The 23,640-nt window shown below is 37.5% G+C and overlaps 4 protein-coding genes across 4 annotated transcripts; 3 read left to right on the top strand and 1 right to left on the bottom strand.

The window, feature by feature from the left end:
- Positions 1-738: 738 nt before the first annotated feature.
- LOC121743036 (clathrin coat assembly protein AP180-like) lies at positions 739-2,865 on the bottom strand. The gene has a single exon (XM_042136215.1). It carries the CDS (start codon positions 2,634-2,636, stop codon positions 801-803), a length of 1,836 nt encoding a protein of 611 aa, XP_041992149.1. The 5' UTR covers positions 2,637-2,865; the 3' UTR covers positions 739-800.
- A 4,009-nt stretch (positions 2,866-6,874) lies between these two features.
- Positions 6,875-11,352, top strand: LOC121743219 (nucleobase-ascorbate transporter 1-like). The gene is made up of 14 exons (XM_042136456.1): positions 6,875-7,033; positions 7,921-8,018; positions 8,476-8,652; positions 8,798-8,898; positions 8,982-9,057; positions 9,151-9,210; positions 9,295-9,482; positions 9,560-9,656; positions 9,800-9,886; positions 10,163-10,221; positions 10,295-10,386; positions 10,484-10,561; positions 10,647-10,804; positions 10,888-11,352. The coding sequence occupies exons 1-14, from the start codon at positions 6,958-6,960 to the stop codon at positions 11,098-11,100; spliced, it is 1,560 nt and encodes a 519-aa protein (XP_041992390.1). The 5' UTR covers positions 6,875-6,957; the 3' UTR covers positions 11,101-11,352.
- A 1,798-nt stretch (positions 11,353-13,150) lies between these two features.
- LOC121745467 (protein CELLULOSE SYNTHASE INTERACTIVE 1-like) lies at positions 13,151-16,690 on the top strand. The gene is made up of 2 exons (XM_042139393.1): positions 13,151-15,057; positions 16,269-16,690. The coding sequence occupies exon 1, from the start codon at positions 13,329-13,331 to the stop codon at positions 15,051-15,053; it is 1,725 nt and encodes a 574-aa protein (XP_041995327.1). The 5' UTR covers positions 13,151-13,328; the 3' UTR covers positions 15,054-15,057; positions 16,269-16,690.
- Positions 16,691-18,541: 1,851 nt separating this feature from the next.
- LOC121743503 (chromatin remodeling protein EBS-like) lies at positions 18,542-22,807 on the top strand. Its single transcript, XM_042136811.1, has 5 exons — positions 18,542-18,916; positions 19,591-19,933; positions 20,042-20,110; positions 21,682-21,820; positions 22,367-22,807. The coding sequence occupies exons 1-5, from the start codon at positions 18,844-18,846 to the stop codon at positions 22,391-22,393; spliced, it is 651 nt and encodes a 216-aa protein (XP_041992745.1). The 5' UTR covers positions 18,542-18,843; the 3' UTR covers positions 22,394-22,807.
- Positions 22,808-23,640: the final 833 nt, after the last annotated feature.

The raw sequence follows: 23,640 nt of genomic DNA, 5'->3' as shown, positions 1-23,640 counted from the left end.
ACCCGTTGAGATCTTCTATGTTTGATGTATTCAAGCTAAGTTCAGAAATATATATCTTCTACCTATATATATAGACAAATAATGTCTTTATCCAATGGTGGATCTGGTCGAAATTCGGATGGTGGATCGATCTCATTGTTGGCCTATGAGTGTTAATAATTTTTTAGTAAATTCAACTTTAAAATTACATTTTTTGGTTGAGTTTACTTTAATTTTCTATTTGTTGTCTATTGCCAGCGGCCTTTGTCTTCGAAGTCGACGATGGTTTTTTCATTGTGTTCGTCCCCACTAGTCTCATGATGTTTCATCCACTAGTCTCATGATGTTTCATCCGTAATTTGTAAACGAAGTAATGCATTTGTTGATCAATGATTATTGAGAAATGTTAATAACTTATGTGTCTAGTATAATATTGTATTGAAATATGATTGAGTCGAATGAAAATTAATCGTTTAGATAGATATAGTGATAATGTTTTTGGTTAAGAGTCTTGGTCTCTTATAAAAATGAGGTTTTGATTTTCTTATTTATTAGTATCTCAAGATGAAAACACCAATTATAAGTATTTAATAATAATAGTAGTAATTTGTTTGCTTTTGTAAAATTTTCTGAAAGAATGCACTTTTTACATAACACCTTAATAACTACCAGTACTACTATACATTTCTGGAATTTAAAAGAATGCAATTCCTTAGTCACTACAATCTACAGTCAAAAAAAGAAAATTGTAAGTCTGAGACTAAAATTTTGTAAAACGGAAATTACATATGACAAATAATCCACACTACATAATAACTAACCTAACAATTCTTATCTAAAATCTTGTTCTGATTTTGCAGCCACAGCTCTTGCTGCTCCTTCAAATTCTGCTCATCCCCGCCGTCACCGGCGCCGGCACCTTGAGCGCCGGGAAAATCAGCCCAAGAATCAAAAGGATCATCTTCAATCAAACCCACATTCGGATTCTCCGCAGAAAACGTCGGCGTCGCTTGAAACGTCGGAGTCGCCGCCGCTTCCGCCATTTCCGTCATGTCCTCTAGAAACGGATTGTAGTGCTGACTAGCCGGCGTTTGCGGTTCCGACCCCGCCACCTCAAATAGGACGAAATCCTGCTCGACCCCCGTCGCTAACGGCGAGTTTTCAGAATATGCACAGAAGGTGTTTGAGTTAATGTCGATAAGAGGCATCGGCGTCATCCCCGCCGGTGGTGCTTGTGCTGATTCAGCTAGCACAGTTTCCCAGTTCTTCGATAGCAATGTCCCCAATTTCTCCCTCCGCCGGCGGCCCTTATTCCGGTCCTCGTCTTCGTCCTCGTCCTCCGTTGACCAGTCGTCGACCGACATCATATCGAGGCCGGAGCTCGTCACCGGCAGCGATCGGCTAGAGCCAGAGTCGCTCACCCCAAACGCATCGTCTGGCTTGAACGACGAATACGCCTCGAGATCAATCGAGATTCCACGGCTCTTCCACGTCCCGGCCCCCCGGATTAGGTCATCAATTGAGGCGCTCGGTGCGTGTGACCCGGCCTCGGAGCCCTCGTCCGAGAAGCCGTCCGTCGTTACCGAGAAGTCCGACTGCGCGCCGTAGCTCTGGCCCCGGGCCGACCTAGTCCGCAACGGCGCGGGTGCCGGAGGCGCTGGGGCGGCCATATGGTTAGGGACCATCGGCTTGTTGGTGAACGAGGATTTATCTTTCATGAATTCTTGAAGAGATTCAATCAATTCGTCAGAGATCGCTTGTATGATCGGATACTCGGAGGTTCTTCCGATGCCTAAGCTTTTGCAAAGGCTGAAGAAAGAAGAGACTTCTTCAAATTGCTTCACAGCTTTGATACATGTTTGGAATGCTAAGACACAATTTTGGTATTGCAAATGGAAGAAGCTATCAAGAATGAGGGAAAGCCCTTCGGATATATCTTTGTAAAGATCGAAACTTTCCTTAAGCACGGCGTAGAGCGCCACGTGGACGAGCCGGTTCTCTTTAGCGCACCCTGTCGGCCGTGTAGCCAGGGCTCGATCAAGAAGTCGCTGCCAATACGACATCTTGTCGAGGAGCATCGCGGGCTTCATGTCCCGGACCGGCTCGGCCGCGCTGATGATCTTGCTCCGGCTCCGCTGGAAGACCGAGGAGGCCTCAGCGGCCCCATCTAGCGCCTGGCGGCACTGGAGCTTCCCCGTGAGGAAGCACTCGAGGCGCTCGTCGAGGTAGAGGGCGAAGGTGCGGACGAAGGAGGTGTAGTCCCACGGGCTCGAGTTGGAGTCGTCGCGGAAGCTCGAGAGGTTGAGGATCTTAGCACCGCGCCTCATCGCATGGAGGACCTCGCGCGGGAAATAAGGGTCGCCGTCCTGGAAGATCCTGAGGACAAGCATCAGGGATTTCAGGGCGACGATCCAGTTGCGCGTGCGGCCTATGCGCTTGCCGATGGCACGTGCACAGGCTGCCGCGTGGATCTTGTTGGAGGACACGAGCCGAAGGACCTCATAGGCGTACTTGTCGTTGATGGGGACATCCTCATGGCTCGTGGCCTTGAGTATCGCGACCTCGAGGTTGGCGGAGTCCTTGCTTGAGACCTTGGCGAGGCTGATGCTGGTTTGGTCTTTCACGACAGCAATGGCCTTCTTGAGCTTGCTTGGCATTGTGGATAAGAGAGAGAACGATAGGGGAAGAGATATGTAAGAAGATTGATGATATGAGAGATGTTGACTGAAGAAAGTTGAGTTATTTCCTTGAGTTTAGGATGTACGAACAAGTGTAGCATTGAATAAATCCGAATTATATGTCTTATAAATCGGATCATATGCCTTTTTTGTAGTGAAAAATATTAGTATTTCATTAAGATATGGAGTATTTCATAAATAACAACTCATATTCACGGATGATTTAATTTCAAAAATAATTAGAACATTATGTCCCAATCGTGTTCACAAATTACGATAGTGTTGCTGATGATTAAAATATCATGTTATGTTAGTTTAGTAGTACTAGTATGTTTGAAGAAAGACATTGTTGGGGTATTTGGTTGTTTGATTCGTTACCCAAAATAAAATAAAAATAATGATAATGATTACTCCCTCCATTCTATATTTTATGTGCAGCTGAAATAGCAGGTGAATTAGTGTATAATTAGAATCTACATTATTATTGGTGTTTATTAGTGTATAATTAGAATCTACATTATTATTAAGGACCTGTTTGATAAGTTAGTAATGCCTAGATATAGATACGTATATGACTATTTCCAGATGCTTGGTATCATAGTTAACCTATCATGTAAGCCTGTGTTATCCTCTATGACCATCCAAGCCCGTAGTTTTTTCATTAAAATATAAAGATATGTATCTCACAAATTTGGTCGGATAGCATTTCTACCTCATTTTTTGTCTACCAAACAACAACGAAAAAACCCTCATTTAAGCTTATCTTGACACGAAGCTCGCATTTCTTATCTTACTTTGCAAATCTTCTTATATCCCATCTTTCTTAGCAAACGAGCCCTAAGTGTTTAATGAGTTGTAATGGTGAGTCATAGTGGTATAAGTTGTAAATAAATTGATGTATATAGGTAATGAGTTAGAGACAACTTTCGTAAATGAAAATATCCATACTTTTATGGGACGAACGAAAATAGAAAGTGTGCATGCTTTTATTAGACGAAGTGAGTATTAAATAACATGTTAGCTTACTATTATTCTTTCTCTTCCTGGAAAATATGAACTATTTCCTTATTAGTCTCTTCCTAAATAATATGAACTTTCTAACTTTGAAATAGTTAAACAACATATTATCCCTACATATCATTTTATACCGTTACACTATACTACTAATGATCTAGAGCTCATTCTCCTCTAATACACTTACACTACTAGTATTTATTTTTCTCTTTTATACTTTATCAATTATAGTATATTAAAATTTGGGTTGAATTAAATATTTATATTTTTTAGGAACAAAGGGAGTGTGGTGTGATCCGTTGCTAAATTTTCTTAAGTTGCTAACTTGCTAACTCATCAATGCAATATATTAAATATGTCAACACGATGATACTGAAATATCAATATAAACTTAAGTTTAATATTTTAATACATTATGTTGATATTGATATTTAAATATCATTACGGTTTATTAAAATGTCAACACAAATATATGTTAATATTTTAATACTATCGTGTATATTTTTAATAAACTACGTTGATGAGTTAGTAAGTTAACAATTTAAAAAAAAGATAGCATTTATATATGGTTGGAGTATTTTGTTGAACTTATAAGTGGCGACAGACAGAGAATCATTTGGGCCAATATTGTGGAGAGGGCCCGTCAGAATCGTCGGCCTTTTGCCTTTTTCTAAATCTAGTTTTGGGGTAATGTTGGATGTTATTCTACAAATGAAATATTCACTAATTTCACTAAATTGTTTTAAAAAAGAGCTGAAGGCATAAATTTTATTTTTAAATCGGTTCCTTACGAATTAATTTTACAATAAACACAACACACGCTATACACAGTACACAATCCACAAGATTTTCATATTTCCTTTTCGATTTGTTTCAATAAAAAATACTTTATATTCTATTTATATTATGGACAAAATATACCTTCATTTTATTCGTTAAAATGTTCTACTATTGAGTTTAAAAATTCACTAAAACAAAGAAAGTTTTAATTATTCTATCTATTAATTTATCAATAGTTTAAAATCTAAAATTTAAATTTTATAAATGAAATTAATATCTAAGAAAAATAATCTAAAATTCTTTTATGCGGATAGCGCTAAAACAACCATTCAGAAGGTGTTCGGTTCGTTAGGTAAAATAATATTAAGATACAATATAGCTAATATAAACTTTATCTAGAATTAAATTAATCATATATTCCCTCCGTCCCATAATAATTGTCACTCTTTTCCATTTCGGTTCATCCCACAATAATTGTCACACTTCATTTTTACCATAAATAGTAAGTAGGTCTCACATTCCACTAACTCACTTCACTCACGTTTTATTATAAAACAATATAAAAAAGTGGGTCTCATATTCCACTAACTTTTCTAACCAATTATTCTTTATATTTCTTAAACTAGCGCCCACAATACGAGTGATAATTATTGTGGGGGTGGAGGGAAGTAATTGAATGTGGAATGGACAGTTATAATTTTTTCACCATTTAACAGCGTGAGATGTATTGTACCAAGTATTTTTTGGAAAAAACCAAATAAGAGATAAGAATAAATAATTATACTATCTTTTTATGAGCAATAGTGAAAATCAAACATGTGATTAGCATCACTCTAATCATAACAATGAAAATCGAACATGTGATTAGCATCACTCTTTTTATCTATCCGTTTGGCCTTTTATGCAGGGATTTTAAATGTTTTTTCCTACTTTGGAATGTAATGTAAATGCAATTTTCTATAATGTAAATGCAATTTTCTATATATAACTATTTGTCGTGTTTATAATAACTTTAATAAAAAGATGAGTGTGTATAACTGAATGAGTATATCTGTACAGTTAAGCACTTTGAATACCATTTGAAAAACCTTAAATCAAATAATTTCATGGATTCATTTCACACTTAAATACCATCAGCTTCCAATATCTACCAAGGAGTACATTTCTAAATCGAGCAAAATTTGAATAGAATGCTGTACTTAATCTATAATTTTATTTTCATCATGGATATTAAATAACATTTGTTAAGTATGATGTATAATAAAAAGTGTTTTAATACTTTTTAAAAATTAATAGTTTTGGTAATTTTATTAAATTTGGTAGTTTATGATTTCAATTTCAGTTCATTGCCTTAATTTTAATTTATTTTAAAAATGTTTTCAACTTTGGAGATATATTGAGTTCTTGTTTAAATATATGAGGCATCGAAAATCTGACTAGACTCCTCGTAAAACATGTTTCTCGACAAAACTCGATGTAAGACAAAATTAAATAAATTTATAGTTGAGATAATAAATAAATAAATAAATAATACCAAAATTGAGTCGTATGCGACAAATATTTAATTAAATCAACTATAAATAAATATTTTCTGTACCAAAGTCCGTAAACCATACACGAAAAACCACACATGGAAAACTTCAAACAAGAAGCTTTGCGATTCCGTACCAATGTCTATAAACCATATAGGACAAATCACAACGCAGATTCCTAGACACAATGTGCGCTGATTTCACAAATTCGCGCAAAACTAAAGTATCATTCAAACTTAATCTTGATCTCTCCACCTAAAAGTATCGTTGAAATTCGAATAAGAAGCTTTGCGATTACGTACCAATATTTATAAACCATATACGACAAATTACATCGTAGATCTCAAACACATGTGTCGATTTCATAAATTGCGCAAAATTAAAGAATCATCCAAATTCAATCTTCATATCATTGAAATTCAAATACATGCCAATTCAGCCATCAACAGCTAGGCTAATGCGCCAACTTTGCCACCACCGCACCACCACAGATTGGTTTCCCATCTAAAGAGAAAATTATATCGAAATGAATGCTCAAAAAATTGCATTCAATGTAAGACGTCATTGCAATATTTTGCATACATACATGGCAAAAATTATAAATAAGACTATGAATAATGGGCAAAAACAAACAAAACAACGAACAAATTGTTTGAACAAAATTTAAAAAATGTAATCTTTTCCCCAAAAAATAAATAAAGATGCAACCTTTATTCACCGCTGATGTGTACGAGCAAATGCTGCATCTTCACCTTCATTAACATTTATTCTTCTCTCTCTCAAAAATAAAATAAAGTACTTACATTAAAATATGCACACCTGTACTCATATACTACTATAAATTTAGGTGTTTGTACCAATATTTTACTCAACTTTTATTCTCTTCTCTTACTCGCCGCTTCTTAATTGCTCCATAGATTTTCCTACTTCTCTCTGTGTTGCTCTATCACTCCCGCACACAGTCACACACACTAATGGGTGACATCACTCACCCTCCCATGGACCAGCTGCAGGACCTTGAGTACTGCATTGATTCCAATCCCCCATGGCGTATGTGTCGTACCGTTTTTCTTCACACAGCTCACACACTGAGTAGCATGACTGTATTGGTCTAAAAATGTGATCTTTTTAGTTTATGCCTTGTAAATATTTTGTGGGTTTTGCTTCTGCATTTGGTTGTCATAGCATGTGGTAGTGGGGTAAAAAGAATGGATTTTTTTATTGAAGTGGTGTTCATTCAATTGTTTGTCTTGGAAAAACAGGAATTGTAGTGTCTAAATGGGATTAATTTTGTTGAGTTTTTGGCTTGTATGAGTTTTACTACTTCATCTGTGTTTGTGTGCGTTTCTCTTAAGAGTTGTATTTTTTTTTGCTTTTTGGTGGTTGTGGTGTTTTTAATTAATTGCCATTGTTATTATTTCTATGTTGGCATGATTTCCATATCTGGATTTACCAAGAAAGATCCCACATTTCTATTGTGCTGAAAACATTTTTCATATAGTCATCGTATGGTGAGGAACTAGGTTTATAATTACAGCAGATTTTAAGTGTGGAATTGGAATTCTTTTTAAAAAATTCATGCTCATTTCTCATTCAGAAACTGGATTTCCTGTTTTATGCAAAACCAGTTAATGAAATTATGCTTTAAATGTTATGGAGTTTAAGACATCTTTTGCCTACCTGAAGATTTTGATATCAAGCATTTGTTTATTGGTGCTTCTGTTTTCCTGGTTACTTGTTGAATGATACTGCATTTAGTATGCTTGGTGTCTGTTTAGATGTTGGGACTTAGAACAAGTCCTCTTCAAGCCACCATGATTAAGTGAATGTGAGGGCTACATGTAGCATAAGAGGAACCGAATCAACTCTTACTCACTCGATCTTATTTGGCTGAGAGTTTCTTTATTCTTTCTCTCACTCTTGTTTACTGTATGCAGCTGAGACGGTCCTGCTAGCGTTTCAAAATTACATACTAGTGGTCGGAAGAAGTGTGATGATACCATCATTTCTCGTCCCATTGATGGGCGGATCAGATGTAAGCCAATTCTCACTGTTTTTCAAGTTAGGAATTTTTTAAAATTGTTTGTAATATTGCAGTTTAATATGTTTGGTGACTTTAGTGTATAATAAAACTCGTGTGCTTGTAATTGTTCTATCACGATTTCTGCTTTATAGATGGGAAAGATCCATTTATGGCACGTAATGTATTTATTGATCTTCACTTCAGTCCCCTTTTGCGAAATTAAATACTTTTGATGTTCGAACAGGGTGATAAAACACGTGTCGTGCAAACTTTGCTTGTTGTATCTGGAATCAATACACTCGATTGTATTATTGCAGTTTACTATAACAAAACTCATGTGGTTTTTGTCGTTCTATCACGATCCTGCTTTATAGATGGCAAAGATCCATCTATGACACTTAATGTGTTTCTTATTCTTGTCTTTGATTAAATCCCTTTTGCTAATTAAAGGCTTTTGATGTTGAAACAGGCTGATAAAGCACTTGTCGTGCAAACTTTGCTTTTCGTATCTGGCATCAATACACTTCTTCAGTCACTATTCGGGACCAGATTACCTGCCATTGTTGGAGGCTCCTTCACTTATATCGTTCCCATAGCGTATATTATTAATGACGTGTCACTGAAACCGTTCGATAAGCCTCATGATGTAAGCTGCCACGTGTTTCTTGTTTTCACTCAAGGCAGTCTAATCCTTTCTCTCTTATCTTGAACCATGTTTTGCTATGTAAACTGACTCGATTAGTCTTTTTTTGAGGCATTTAAGCTTGCACTAATGTCCGCATGTATTGCAGCAATTTATACACACCATGAAAGCCATACAGGGAGCTTTAATTATCGCCTCGTCCGTACAAATAATTATTGGCTACAGCCAGTTATGGGGCCTATTTTCACGGTATACTCATCGAGAAGTCCAAAACTAATTAACAATCATCTGCATTTATAAGCATTTGTGACTGTTAGGGTGTCTCTTTTCAGATTTTTCAGTCCTCTCGGAATGGCTCCTGTCATTGGCTTAGTCGGATTGGGCTTATTCCAACGAGGATTTCCTGAGGTAATTTCACTCCCTCTTCACGGAAACACCACATTTCACGCAATAAGCACACTAATCTTCGGTTCCTAACACCACTTGTATTCTGTATTGCAGCTAGGGAACTGTGTCGAGATTGGTTTGCCGATGCTTTTACTAGTTATTGGCTTGTCACAGGTGATTGAACCTTTAGGCATTTAGAGATGACTCGTCTTAACTAGCATTCTTACATTCACGCAACTAACTGTTTGTGAATTGCAGTATATGAAGCATGTCAGGATAGTGAGGGACTTCCCAATCTTCCAGAGGTTTCCCGTATTGATTTGTGTTTCGATTATTTGGGTATACTCTCTCGTGTTAACGGTTAGTGGAGCTTACAATGACAGACCAGAGCTTACACAAAAAAGTTGTCGTACTGACAGATCCGGTCTTATAACCAATGCCCCATGGTTGTGACTGAGTGAACTTTGATATTTCTCCCCCTTTTTTGGATGTGAATCTAACCAACGACGTTTGGTTTGCTAAGGTTTAAGTTCCCGTATCCTCTGCAGTGGGGCGCGCCTACTTTTTCAGCAGGCTATTCATTTGCCATGGTGGCAGCTGTTCTTGTCTCAATAGTTGAGGTAAATTTTGAATAATTTTTTCGAGTTAAAGCCACGTTATACCGTCTAGTTCATGCTCAAATTTTTATTATGTTCAGTTAAACTTCAACATAAGAAAATGTTACATTGTGGTTTTGGTGAATCCATTATCTTTTGATCTACAGTCAACTGGAGCATACAAGGCAGCAGCTCGTCTCGCAATTGCCACCCCGCCTCCTGCCTACGTACTCAGTCGGGGCATTGGTTGGCAGGTCTTCCATTCTACACTCAAGCTTATCTTTACCATATTTACTGATTAAATAGTATCACATAATTGCACAATGCAATCATTTCACACGCTTCTACAAAAGTTCAAATGTCTGAAATCGTCTTAAATTATGCTACACGGTGATAATTAAAGCTTATTTTGCATTTTCTTGCAATCTATACACATTATGCACAGTCGATTTTCAAAGTATATAGTACTATAATTTGACACAATCTTGAAATTGGCATCTCGATTTTTCATAACTATGTCGTTTCTGCAGGGCATAAGTGTAATGCTTGATGGGCTGTTTGGCACCTGCAGTGGCTCAACCGTATCAGTGTAAGTACCCTAGAAATGCTACTGATTTCGTTTGTTGCTGCTATACAAAACTAAGCCTTACTGCGCATTTCAGAGAAAACGTGGGCCTTCTTGGACTGACTCGAGTTGGAAGCCGTAGAATCATTCAACTTTCAGCCGCATTCATGATATTCTTTTCCATATTAGGTTCGTATCATTCTTTTTTAGTATGTTGCAATCGTGATTAAATCGTGGTACATGTTTTTAGAGCTAAAAACTCTACTTCAACTAATCGTGGATGCAGGGAAATTTGGAGCTGTTTTTGCATCCATACCATTACCAATCTTTGCTGCACTACATTGTGTTCTGTTTGGCCTCGTTGGTAAGATAGCGTCGTGGATCTTTCTTTCCTAAGATGTCGTCGTTCACTCTCCTAAGGCTTCACGTATTTCTCCCTTCCCCTGCAGGTTCGGTTGGCTTGTCGTTTCTTCAGTTCACCAACATGAATTCCATGAGGAACCTCATGATCACCGGCCTCTCGATGTTCCTTGGCATCTCGATCCCTGAGTTTTTCAACAACTATTGGACCAAAGATCACGGGCTCGTCCACACACATGCTGGATGGGTAAGTTCATCTCGTGGTTTTGAATTTCATTGACTCGTGACAGTCATCTGTAGATGCATTTCAACGCTTTCTCTTTGATGCAGTTCGACGGCTTCTTCAACACCTTCTTCATGTCGCCTGCCACCATCGCGCTGATTGTGGCCGTGTTCCTTGACAACACACTGGACGTTGAGATGTCCAAGAAGGACCGTGGCATGCCATGGTGGGTGAACTTCCGGACGTTCAAGGGCGATAATCGAAACGAGGAGTTCTACACATTGCCATTCAATCTTAACAGATTCTTCCCACCTACATAGATTAGTTGGATTCATTATTGAGGCATAGCTTCCTTTTTTGAAGAAATGTGCTAATTTTGGTTCAATCAACCATTTTTTTGAAGGTCTTTTGTTTCTTGGCCTCCTCTCTTAGTTGTTTTTTTTGTCTCTCTTCATTTTAGGATTGTCAAAGAGTTGAGTTTTAGCTTTTCTATTTCTTGTTTTAGTGCATGTTCATTGTTTCTCAAGTTCATTTGAAAAAAAACTTCTTGTGTTACTTCTGTTTTCTAGTGATTGTCCATTGGTTTTTTTTTTGTTTAGATATTCTGAATAGAACTTTTATTTTTGTTTATTCGTCAATTTCTCATTTGTCTATATGTCATCTTTTTAGTTTGAGCGTTTTGTAACAAAAAAAAATGGCACAAGATTTGTTATTATGCCAAAAAAATAGATAATTATATAAAATTTGGAAAAACTTTAGAATTTGTGGACAAATATCCATAACAAACAGACACATGAAGCAATAGGGAATGTGAAAGAGTCACATTGACAAAAGGAACTATGTAAAAAGTACATATAGATATAGTTTATTTTGATAGGACAAGCATAGGGTTCAGAAACAGTAATAATGTGACATAAAATTGAATGTAGTATGAAATATAGTTAATATAGTTAGGGTCATAGTTGAAAAATAATGATATTTCAACCCAAATGTTGTTTTCACCTAAGTCATAGGATGACCTCAAAGTCAAGTTTATAAATTGAATTGAAAAAGACCAATGAATAAGATGTGGTAGGCCATGTGCTTAGAATTTTCTCATTTAACATTTCAACTCATTTAATCTACATTCTACTATTTTAATCAATAATAAAAGATCTATAATAGTAATAATAATAATATGCTCAATAGGAACATCGCTGGTAAAGATTAGAGTTTGGAATGTTGTTAAAAATTTAATGAGGATTTTTAGAACAAAAAAGTTAATGATTGTATCTATCTCCATTTATTAGATTGTATCAAATTAAATATTTCGCTCTTTGAAACTTTCCACCTTTCAATTTTATTCTAATGCTACTAACTAGTGTACAAATTTTATCAATCTATGCTGATACTATAATTTTTAAAATTTTGTAAATTAAAGAAAAATATTACTGTAAGTATTATTCTTGAATATAGCTTATTCTTAGAAACAAATAATAGGTTATCTTCTAATTTTCTGACAAAGAATTTCATTCGAAAATCATTAGGACTGTCTTTCTACCTTCGAGTACAATTACATAAAACAAATATTTATTGAAACTTCGATTGATCCTCAAACCAGTCACTTATTCATGGTAAAACATATACTCCCCATACCATATGAATGATAAAAATGTTTGTGAACAAAGTTTTAAGAAAAAAATGGATAACATATGTAAAAGAATTTTAATCCATTTTTATTTATACAGTATTACCCAGTTTTATTATGACTACTTTCTCTACTCACAATATATGTTTCAATCATTACTAATATTACAATTAAATTAGAGATAATTTCCTTACTTGTAACTAAATACCAATCTCTTTTATGAAAATTCACATGACAGATTTGTTTGATGGTGTCATATATAGCTGTATAGATGGCGTATCTAATCTCCTTCGACTAGTATCACTACAAATTAGCACTTAAAATATAACTCTATTGTATTTTACGCAATTAAAGTAATATTTTTTTAATTAAAATTTGTATCACAAGTTTATTTAAAAGTATATAATTTTATACACAAACTCGTAACTAAAAACAGCTGTATAGATTGGTGTATTTAAGCTCCTTGCAGTTAGTATCGCTATAAATTAGATGTATAACTTTATTTGTATTTTACGCAATTCACACAATATTTTATTTATTATAATTCGTACACAAATTTATTTAATGGTAGTATAATTAACAAGAAACAGCTGTATAGATTGGCGCATCTAATCCTTGCAGTAAGTATCGCTATAAATTAGCACTTAAATAAAACTATATTCGTATTTTACATTAAACTATACACCAATACAATTTATATGTAAATTTGATTTAATGTGACAAATTCCTCTTCCTCTTTTGACCATTTCTCCTCTTTCACACACACTTCACACACTACGGCGGCGCCCACCACCCTTCCCTCTTCTATTATTTCACATGCATTTCCTGACTTTTTCGAGCATAATATAATACTGAATCACACTCGTAAACATCACAAAAGCAGAAAATAAGCAATAAATAAATAGCAAAAAAGGAAAAGAAATGCCTCCCGCCACCGTCCCGCCACCGCAATCCACGGCGGCGCCACCGCCAACCACGGAGACTCTCCACCAAATCTCATTGCTCCTCGCCGACCTCCTCCCCTCCACTCTCTCCGTCACCTCCTTCGCCGCGCGATGGCAAGTGCTCCGCTCGAAGCTCGCCGCCGTCCAAACCCTCACCGCTGAAATCAACGACTCTCCGCACTGGTCGGACAATCCGCTCCTCCCGACGCTCCTCCCCGCGCTCCTCTCCACCCTCCGCCGCACCGAGATCCTCTGCCACCACTGCCGCGGCGAGGCCGCCGGCCGTGGCAAGCTGCTGATGCAATCCGACCTCGACATGGCGACGGGGTGGCTGTCCAAGCAAATCAACGACCTGGAGCTCCTCCTCCGCTCCGGCGTCCTCCATCACTCCACCGCCATTGTCCTCTCCCGCCCTAATTCCGCCTCCTCGAAGGAGGAGCTCACGTTTTTTGTAAGAGACCTCTTCGCGCGGCTCCAGATCGGAGGCCTGGAATTCAAGCTGAAGGCGTTGGATTCGCTGATTCAGCTGCTGATTGAAGATAGCAAGTCAGCGATGATCGTCGCGAGAGAAGGAGACATGAGATGCCTGACATCACTGCTCGATTCGAGCGGCGACGACTCCGTCAGAGAGCTGGCGGTCCACGCCGTGTCGCTGCTCGTCGCCGCCGGCGATTTGCCGCGGAAATGCGTGTTCGAGGAAGGGGCTTTAGGTCCTCTACTCAGGATAATCGAGTGCAGCTCGGTGCAGGTGAAGGAGAGGGCGGCGATGGCCGTCGAATTCATCACAGCCGACCACGACAACGCATGGGCGATTTCCGCCTACGGCGGCGTTCCTGTACTGATCGAACTCTGCAAATCTGGTTCTCTCATCGCTCAATCGTACGCCGTTGGCGCGATCAGGAATGTTTCCGTGGTTGAAGATATTCGAACTGCGTTAGCGGAAGAAGGCGCTGTTCCTGTTCTAATCGACTTGCTTGTTTCAGGAAACGCATCTGCGCAAGGAAAAACAGCGAATTGCATATCAATTCTCGCTTCCACAAGCGTGAAAATCCGGAATTCACTGCTGCAGGAGAAAGGTTTGCAGAAATTGGTCCAGTTATTTCACGAATGTCCTGTTGCTGAAACTGTAGAACACGTTCTACGCGCGATTTACTCGTTTTCTGATGATGAGATGAGCAATCGCATATTATCTGAATCAACTATGTTCATAGTACAGCTAGCTGATCTGATTAAGCTCGGGAAAAACATTAGGTTGCAGCACATTGCAGCTTCATTGCTTGCTAAACTATCGATTAGTGATCGTAACAAGATTGTGATTGCTGGTTGTATGGGTTCATTAGTGCGGTTAATGGAGGCCGTGAAACCTGATGGAGTGCAGGAGGTCGCGGCCAAGGCCCTGACATCGTTGTTATCTGTGAAATCGAATAGGAAGGAGTTGGTGAGAGATGAGAAGAGTCTAATGAGGCTGGCACAGATGCTGGATTCTAGGTTTGAGGTGGTTTCAAAGAAGTCCCCAGTGTCGGTGGTGGCAGCTATAATGGCTGGAGGGAGCCATGGTTGTCGGAAGAGGCTTGTGGCAGCTGGTGTCCACGGCCATTTGCAGAGGTTGGTTGAGATGGATGTAGTTGGTGCTAAAAAGGCGCTGCAGAGACTCTCTGGGAACAGGCTAACTAGTTTGTTTTCAAGAACGTGGAGGGACTAATTAGGTAATGATTCCTTCTTGATTTGCTTGTTTTTTTTGTTCTATGAGTTTAAAGAATTATCTTTTCTGGATTAGAGAGTGTAATCAATCATTGGTATATCAAATATGTTGAACTGTAGATTAGTCCCTATTTGAATAACTGTTTTATTAGGTATGGATGAATATGATTGTTTATAGTCCATAGCAAGAATTGGTTGTGTAGAAGAATATGAATACAGATAAGAGATGATTAGGTATAGAATCAACTTGCCACCTAATTCTCCGTCATCAATTTGATAATTTGAGAAGGAGCATTTAGTGAATTTATATATATATATATATATATATATATTGGGGGAAATTTGGGTGCAAATCTAGAGTTGGGGGTGAGGGGGGCATTCGCTGGTCCTAACCAAAGGCTGGCACTGCCCCTGCGATTGTCTATTGTGTGTCATACAACACCGCGTACTGTACCATCTTTATCTTACACGAGGCGTGGTAGGGCGTATGTGAGAGTCGAACTTGGTAAAAAACACCCCACATCTCAAGAGGGCTAAGAGATTATTAGGTATAGCATCAACTTGCCACCTAATTCTCCCTCAATAATCATCCAGTCACAAAATATCTTGGTGGGGGCAAAAATATATGTATCTTGTAATTTTGATAATTTGAGAACCAGCATTAAGTGAATATATGTAGACTGGGTGGGGTGGGGGATTTACCCCTCCTAGCCAAGGGCTGGCTCTTTGTTTGTCAACAGCACCACATGCCATCTTTATCCTTCATGAGGTGTGGTAGGGCATTATTGAGAGTCGAACTAGGTAAAAAGTACCTCACATCTCAAAAGGGATAAAAGGGCTGTACACTATATGTATGAAAATGTGATTTGCATATCAACTTTACCTTTCACGAGGCGAGGTAGGGCGTTGCTGAGAGTCGAACTTGGAAAAAAAACATCTCACATCTCTATAGGGCTTAAAGGGAAAGGGGGCACTATACTTTACATAGGCAAATGTGATTTCATTGATAGTAAGAAAGCAGCAACTAGTTGTTCTTTATTAACAATAAATACATCCACACATTAGTTGTAAGAGATGGGCCACCATTGAAAATCATACTGTATTAATGTCATGTGGAGAGGACTGAAACAGTCCAAATTCCAACTGTATGAATCAAATCTTGTTTCGTTTGGTAGAAGATAATCAATTTGATCATAATGGATGTGTTTCTTGGTAGGTGTTTCCCTGCCAGACAGAATGGTCCAAAAGGGATTCTCCATCACATTTTCTTCTTCTCCCCGTCTTGTGTGAATAAATCATGTGACCCCCGAGTCTCTCCGTCCGTCGTGGTTTTGGCAGGACGTTAGTCGACAAACGGCTTGATGTCGACGAGCTGCCTAAAAGGAAGGATTGGAAACCCAGCAGCGGGTTGGTATAAACCTGAAACTCTTAGCTCGTGGTAGTGCAATACTGTTTATTATAGGAAAGTTGATTGTGAAAGAAAAAACAGAAGTTTGGTGTAATTTATGTTCTATAGTAGCATGGATGCGGTTTTTTAGTAGTATCCTTGTTTTTTTTCCCTCTTGTAATACATATAACGTTTTGTTTCGTATGTATTTTGAGTGAGCAGATTGTATTTTATTACTAATACTACAGTAATTTCTCTCCATTTTGTAACATAAATTAATCTTTGGTCATTAGTTTACTACACTACATACTAAGTATAGTACTATATGATAGCACTATTTATGTGCAATGATATCAGTTAGCCTGTATTAGCATTAATCATTTTGTACATTAATTTTTAATTCTAATATATCAAAATTATTTAATAATCAAAGTTTAATATATAATTTTAAATAAAATAAGAAATAGAGCTTTGTTTTGTGTAATCTATGGGAATTTTATATTTCAGAAGATTAATAAAGTTTGGTAGGTTTACTCTTTTCCGCTCAGTATATTGGTATATTAGCTTTATACTATGCTTTTCTGCTTTATATCTTTATTACTATTTATATTTATATCAATATATAAAAGGGGAGAATATTGTTTTGACTTTGGAAAAAAAATCAAGTTTTACACAATAAAGACGTGTTGAATTGTGAAAGTATAAAGTTTCATTCTAAAGTATTTATTGAAGCCCTTTTCAATTTTGTGGTAGTTATTTTTTATAATTATCCTTCAAAACACACCGTGGCAGGGTAAGAAGGTTGACCGACCATGTTGCCGAGCCAGTATATTTGATCTTTGGAGTTTTCACCAATTTTACTGTGTGTGATAACTCCGAACGTCTAAAACATTTTCATTTTCACATGCAATCCATTAAGGTATGACTACTCATAATGTCGGTTTTGAATTATATGGATTGTAGACAAATCATTATGTACTTCTATTGTTTATAAAATTACTAAATATCAAGTCTGAAAATCTAATCAGACTTGATATAAGAAGGTTTCTACCATGCCATGTTGAGGATATTTCAAACAAACTATTGACTTATACCACTACTTGTATTCAACTATAATCAGTATTTGGGCTTTCTGTGGTCATTTCATAGGCCCAATTAACTTTTTCCATGCTAAGTTACCCATTCATTCAGACCAGCTTAGGTCCAACACCCACAATCCGATTATACACCCCTCTAACATTTTGGCAAACCTCAGTGGAGTCTGACTGGGCAAAGGCCCACAACGGGGACCAGCTCCGCAAACATTGGGATCGGATAAAGGCTGACATCACTATATTCCATGGCATCTACAAGAACAACCTCCGAACGATGACCAGCGGGCTAGAATTTAAACGACGTGAAAGAACTGTGCTGTCGCACTTCTCCCAAGACGTCGTTTTTCCTCAGTTCAAGCACTGGGAGAGCTGGTGGATCCTGAAGGAGGTCCCAAATTCCAGGCGAGGGGTCCAAGGAGCGTTAAAGCGGCCAATGGGTCATGGGAAGCCTAATCGATGGAGGGGTCAGAAGATTTGGCAAAAAGTGTCAAGATCTAACGGCAGAAAATGATGTTCGAGATAATCAAGGCATCGGCCGCCAAAACCAACCCGAGAGTCAAGAGAAGTACAAGGCTCTCATCCGACAACTGGAGCAAGAATTGAGGTTTGAGTGACAATGGGGATGACTGACAGAACGAGGTTGTAGAATTTTTTTTTAATGAAATATGTTTGCCTATTTTCTATGTTAATTGCCTTAAACTTTGTTCATTTTTGTTATTTTATAGTATTTGATAATTCATCAAAAATTAAAATAATTATAGAGATAATGATATAGAAATTGAGATGGGTTAAGGATGATTGGTGATAGATTGGATGATAAAATGCTGAGGTGGCAGGAGAATATTTTACTAGATGAGTTGAGGATTATAGATTGGATGATAAAATGCTGATGTGACAGGACAATATTTTACTAGATGAGTTGAGGATTATTTATCACTTTGAATGCTAAGTGGATTAGTAGTATAAACTTAAATATTTCAGTTCCTTTGTGAAATTCCACACAAAAAAAGTCATAATAAAAAATTAAAATGAGAAAAAAAAAGGAAAAAAACAAGAAGGGACGGCCAGGGGCAGACTGAACTCCAAACCAGTGTTCTTCCACCAAATTCCTCCACCCCAACCCTTCTTTCTCTCTCTTCGAATCTGGTTTCTAGGGTTTCTGCTTCTCAATCTCAATTTCTGCATAATCAAGCCAAATTCACCTGCACCTCGGGGGTGAAAACTAAATCCCGCACATCTTTTAATTGGGTCAATTTCTCAATAGATAAAGAAGTCACTCAATCGAGCTGCTCAGCTGAGAGAAAGAAGGGATGGCGAAGACGAAGCCTGGAAAAAAGGATCTTGATTCATACAATATCAAGGGCACCAACAAAGTCGTTAGACGTATTGATTTTTTACTCTTGCTGCTATTTTTTTAGTAACTGTTTTTTTGGGGAATTTTGGGGCTCAATGCTAACTGCCCAGTTCATTTTATGCTGCTATCGGTCATAAAAATTTGATCTTGGGCTGTGATTATTGCGCAGTTTGTTTTCATGTGTGTGACTTATGTTATGTGGCGCACGATTTAGAGTCAATTTTTTGCTCCACCTTGGTTATTTAAGAATGTGAAAGTAGTAATTTAGCTCCACCTTGATTATTTAAGAATGTGAAAGTAGTAATTTATTGTTGGAGTTGGTTGGTAGTTTTATTTATTTGTAGATGTTTGTGTTACCTTCATTTCAGTTGTTTATGTGGATGCTGGTTTGGTCTTGAAGTGGTGGGGTGTGTTTGGTGCTTTCTTAGCTATTGCATTGCGCTGTAGGTGGCGGGCGTGCAGCTAACATGTGTATGCCTCGAGTTTAGTTTGAATTTGTGCTCATTGTCTGTTTGCTGGACTCGTGTTTCTTGTGAAAAACTAGTCCTTTTGTGTTTCAACTCCTGGGTCGTGTTAATTTCCGGGTACAACATGCCTATAATGATATATATATGTTTACACATGCGCATTGTGTGCATATCTTGCATCATTCGAGATAAAATCTTGAAGTTGTTGGACTAAAGAATGTGGGGTGTTGTTGTAGCGGGAGATTGTGTGTTGATGAGGCCATCTGACTCAGACAAGGCTCCATACGTGGCCAAAGTGGAGAACATCGAAGCTGATCATCGGAACAATGTGAAAGTACGAGTCAGGTGGTACTACCGCCCTGAGGAATCCATCGGGGGTCGCAGGCAGTTCCATGGTGCGAAGGAGCTCTTCTTGTCCGACCACTTCGATGTGCAGAGTGCTCACACGATCGAAGGAAAGTGCATTGTACATACCTTCAAGAACTACACGAAGCTTGAGAATGTTGGCACAGAGGATTACTTTTGTAGGTTTGAGTACAAGGCTGCAACTGGAGGGTTTACTCCCGACCGTGTGGCTGTGTGAGTGATAAAAATTTGAAGATTCAGTGGATCAGTATTAAAATAAAGAAGTGAATGTTAGCTTTTCTAATAATTCAAGCAACTTATTAGCTTGTGTCATATTTGTAGGTATTGCAAATGTGAGATGCCTTATAACCCCGATGATCTCATGGTGCAGTGTGAGGGATGCAAGGACTGGTACGATACTTCTGTATTCTATGAGCAAGCTTCCTTCTATATTCTATGAGCAAGTGAAGTGCTAGATGTTTGCTTCTTTCTACAATTCTTATGAAAATTCTAATAGTTCACTAAAATAGCATTGTGTAAATAGTTGTTTTACTGTTGACAACATTCTCGGTGCCTGGATTGTGTGAATTAAGAATTTTGGATTTCTTAGGGTTTTTTTCTACTTTAAGGTAAAAATAGGATATAGATTCTTGGAAGGGGAAACTTCTTTTTGGACTTAAAAATATGGTGTGTGTTTAAAAACGCGTTAATTAAATGTGTGTTTGGATACACCTTACAGAAATGCATGATTCATTTTATTTAATGCATATGCAGAAAGTGCAATGATCATTCTCATCCACACCTTTATAGTAATGATAAATAATGCATAAATTTCCTTGGTTTCTGCAACTCACGTTTTAGAACGTTCAAGTCGCTTTAGAGTTTAGAATTTTAGTTTACTTGCTTTTAGTCATGATGTCTTATTTTTGTTTTAGTTTTTATAACTTATTTTATGTTGGACTTTGTAGATGCTTTTAGTTTTAATCGCTTTAGTTTCTTCCTTAATTCTAATAGTTGATGCTTTTAGTTTTAATCGCTTTAGAAAGATTAAAAATGTTCCCTTTACCATCTACAAAGTTCAAATAAGACATCATGACTAAAAGCAAATAAAACTAAAATTCTAAAGCGAATGAAACAATGTCTGAAATTTTGAAAGAGAAAATTATAGGGAATGTATATTAGGATTTAGGAATTACTGAAACTAAAAGAATTAACTCATTCATGTTAATCGTACTTTGTTTCTCGTTTTCTATTGGTTATTAGGAGGAACTTAGATGTATAATGTTGATTGTTGATAGTATATTGTTTGATTAGAAATACACCTTTTATAAATCAAATGTTTACAAATATTATATTAATTATTAGAATAGCATTGTGTCTCGAGATCTGAAAATTTTGTTATTTAAAGGGCTTTTTATGTGTTCATAATTCAAAATTTAAACTTGTAATCCAAAAATTAATTAAAATTGAACCACACTAGATAAATACAAAGACAAGCTATTGTAATAGGAAGTGAAAGTTCTAAAATGTGAGTTGCAGAATGAAGCAAAATTATTGCATTTTATCATAACAATAGATGTGTGGATGAAAGTGATCATTGCACTTCTGCATATGCAGTAATTAAAATGAATCACACATTTCTGTAGAAAAAAGCCATTTGTTAGAGCACTGTAATTCATAGTATTTTTTTAATCATATATTTGATCCTTTATTATCTTTAAAGATTTTCAGGGTGCCTAGTAGAAGAGCTAGAAGGTTTCTTTTCGGCAGCTATCCAAGTTTTGCAGTTAGATTTAACTTATAGCACTTAAATTTGGAGATGATATAGATGTGTAATTGTTTGGTTTAGCTGTTTACACTTCCTATGTCGAGGACATGAGCTATAAACGGTTACTGAGTGTTGGGTGGTGAACTATGAGTTTGCCTTTTGTAATATTGTAACCGAAGACAATTTAAAGTTTTTAACGAATCTTCTTTTGAAGGTTTCATCCTTCATGTATGGGCATGGCCATTGAAGAAGCGAAGAAATTGGACCATTTCTTATGCTCTGATTGTTCATCAGATAATGACGCCAAAAGGTCATTGAACTCTTCCCTGGTCTCATCTGATGATGAGGGAAAGGTAACAGATGCTTCTCTGTTTAAGTTATGTAATTGTGGCTTTCGAACACGTTTATAATATAACAATGGTCATGTGATAACCCGGATTCATTTCTCAATGCTGAATATTGCTGAAAAATAGACTAGTGGGGTACTGTATTTAACTAGAAAGGTTGAAAAAGGCAACAGTTGAAGAAGTGATAGTATGTTTCGAAAACCATTTTGACTACTTTCAGAGATCAGACTTGCTAGTACGATACTTAACACGGGCCTCTTGGAATGTTCCTTACATGAAAAGTTAAACCACTTTTACTATTGGCTCGCATGATAAGAGCCTGTAACGTTTTTTCATAAATATTCCGTTATTCTTAGCAAATGAAGTTGATCCCGTGCCTCCTTACATAGCAAAATATGAATCTTTCTGCTTACGGTTACCCCATCTCGATTGTGCCATTCGCTGTCAACGACAAAAACAGCTCGTTTGCAATTTGTGCACAATTCAAATTAGCCTTTAAAATTCTTGTTTCTGAAGTTTAACCACACTTGTTTTTTCGATTTTCATTACTAGGTGGAGCCAAAGCGCAGGAAGAGGTGACACATTGGTGGGGATGCATCATCACGAGGTTGTTCGCTTTTCTTGCATAGCAGCACATAGTAGCTCTAGCATTATTGTTGTACCATGGAAATGTACAGTGCAGAGAGATGCTGAACCATGAAAAAAAAGCCAGAGGCTTTCTTTCACTATCTATGGCTACTTCTGTTAATTGTTTCCCGCGTCTGCACTGACTAAGATACTTAACTATCCGCCTCCTTGTGTCGTGCACGACCATGAATGTAGCGCGGAGAACACACACATCATTGTATGTATTAGGATGCAGAGGGTGTTTATTCATTACCAAATGGAAAATGTGTCGAGATGATGTCTGTTTGGGGTCCCGTGTTATTTTGCTGCAGATGTTAGATTTTGAACCCTTAATTTACTTGAGTTATCTTAGTTTGTTGTTGATAATTGCAAAATCTAGTTGTTTGTGCATTACAGTTTTTAGCAGTATCAAATTTCCTTATTATTGATAAAATAGTAAATTTGGATGTTATTTAAAATTACATAATACTAACACCCAAATTTACTATTTTATCTATTGCTACTTCTAAGAAATAAATAAGTAATCCAATTGAGCACTATTTTTTTTATATATAATTTATAAAATTAAAACCTTAAAACCAAACCAAATATAAACAACATAGGAAATCTTAATAAAGAAAATAAAAACTTACATAGCATAACATACTAACTACAATGGTAACAAATGGAATCAAACTACATACATCATACTAATCACAAACAAAGAATTCTTAGAAATGTCGAAATAAATTTATTGGATATCACCAACACCTTGTATATCCACTTTCTCCAACGCCTTCTTCTGAATCAAACACTTCTCCAACGCCTCCTTCCTCTGAATCAGACGATTCTCCATCTCCGACAACTTCCCCAAAAGATGACGACCACGGCTAAGACCATCTAGAAAGTCCTCCCCCATTCCCTCTCTCCCCAGGCACATCAAATCCCCCTCCGTAAAATGCTTCTTCACCTGAACCCTCCCTGCCGCCACCCTCCCCACACACACGGCCACGTACAGCTTCCCCGCATTCCTCCGCGCCCCCTCCAAACTCTCCATCCTCTTTTCAATCTCTAAATCCTCCCTCTCCTCCTCCTCCTCCGCTCGTTGGATTTGCTCGGCCTTCCTCTTCCTCGACCAACCGGCTAGGCGGGGCCGCAGGAGGAATCTCTCGAGCTCGCGGTGGAGGTCGCTGCTTTTCCTCCCGAACATCCCGGCTGTC

This window comes from Salvia splendens, chromosome 8 (assembly GCF_004379255.2).
Source record: "Salvia splendens isolate huo1 chromosome 8, SspV2, whole genome shotgun sequence".
NCBI classification, from domain to species: Eukaryota; Viridiplantae; Streptophyta; class Magnoliopsida; order Lamiales; family Lamiaceae; genus Salvia; species Salvia splendens.
The sequence above is the reverse complement of the archived record's forward strand: the minus strand, read 5'-3'. Positions and strand labels throughout refer to the sequence as shown.

What these genes read in the sequence shown, in the direction of transcription:
- LOC121743036 (XM_042136215.1), bottom strand. Translation starts at nt 2,636, where the DNA reads ATGCCAAGCAAGCTCAAGAAGGCCATTGCTGTCGTGAAAGACCAAACC.
- LOC121743219 (XM_042136456.1), top strand. Translation starts at nt 6,958, where the DNA reads ATGGGTGACATCACTCACCCTCCCATGGACCAGCTGCAGGACCTTGAG. An exon ending in TTATGGGGCCTATTTTCACG is followed by an intron (nt 8,899 to 8,981) that starts GTATACTCATCG and finishes GTCTCTTTTCAG; the next exon opens with ATTTTTCAGTCCTCTCGGAA. An exon ending in TGTTCTGTTTGGCCTCGTTG is followed by an intron (nt 10,562 to 10,646) that starts GTAAGATAGCGT and finishes CTTCCCCTGCAG; the next exon opens with GTTCGGTTGGCTTGTCGTTT.
- LOC121745467 (XM_042139393.1), top strand. Translation starts at nt 13,329, where the DNA reads ATGCCTCCCGCCACCGTCCCGCCACCGCAATCCACGGCGGCGCCACCG.
- LOC121743503 (XM_042136811.1), top strand. Translation starts at nt 18,844, where the DNA reads ATGGCGAAGACGAAGCCTGGAAAAAAGGATCTTGATTCATACAATATC. An exon ending in CACCAACAAAGTCGTTAGAC is followed by an intron (nt 18,917 to 19,590) that starts GTATTGATTTTT and finishes GTGTTGTTGTAG; the next exon opens with CGGGAGATTGTGTGTTGATG. An exon ending in TGTGAGGGATGCAAGGACTG is followed by an intron (nt 20,111 to 21,681) that starts GTACGATACTTC and finishes CTTCTTTTGAAG; the next exon opens with GTTTCATCCTTCATGTATGG.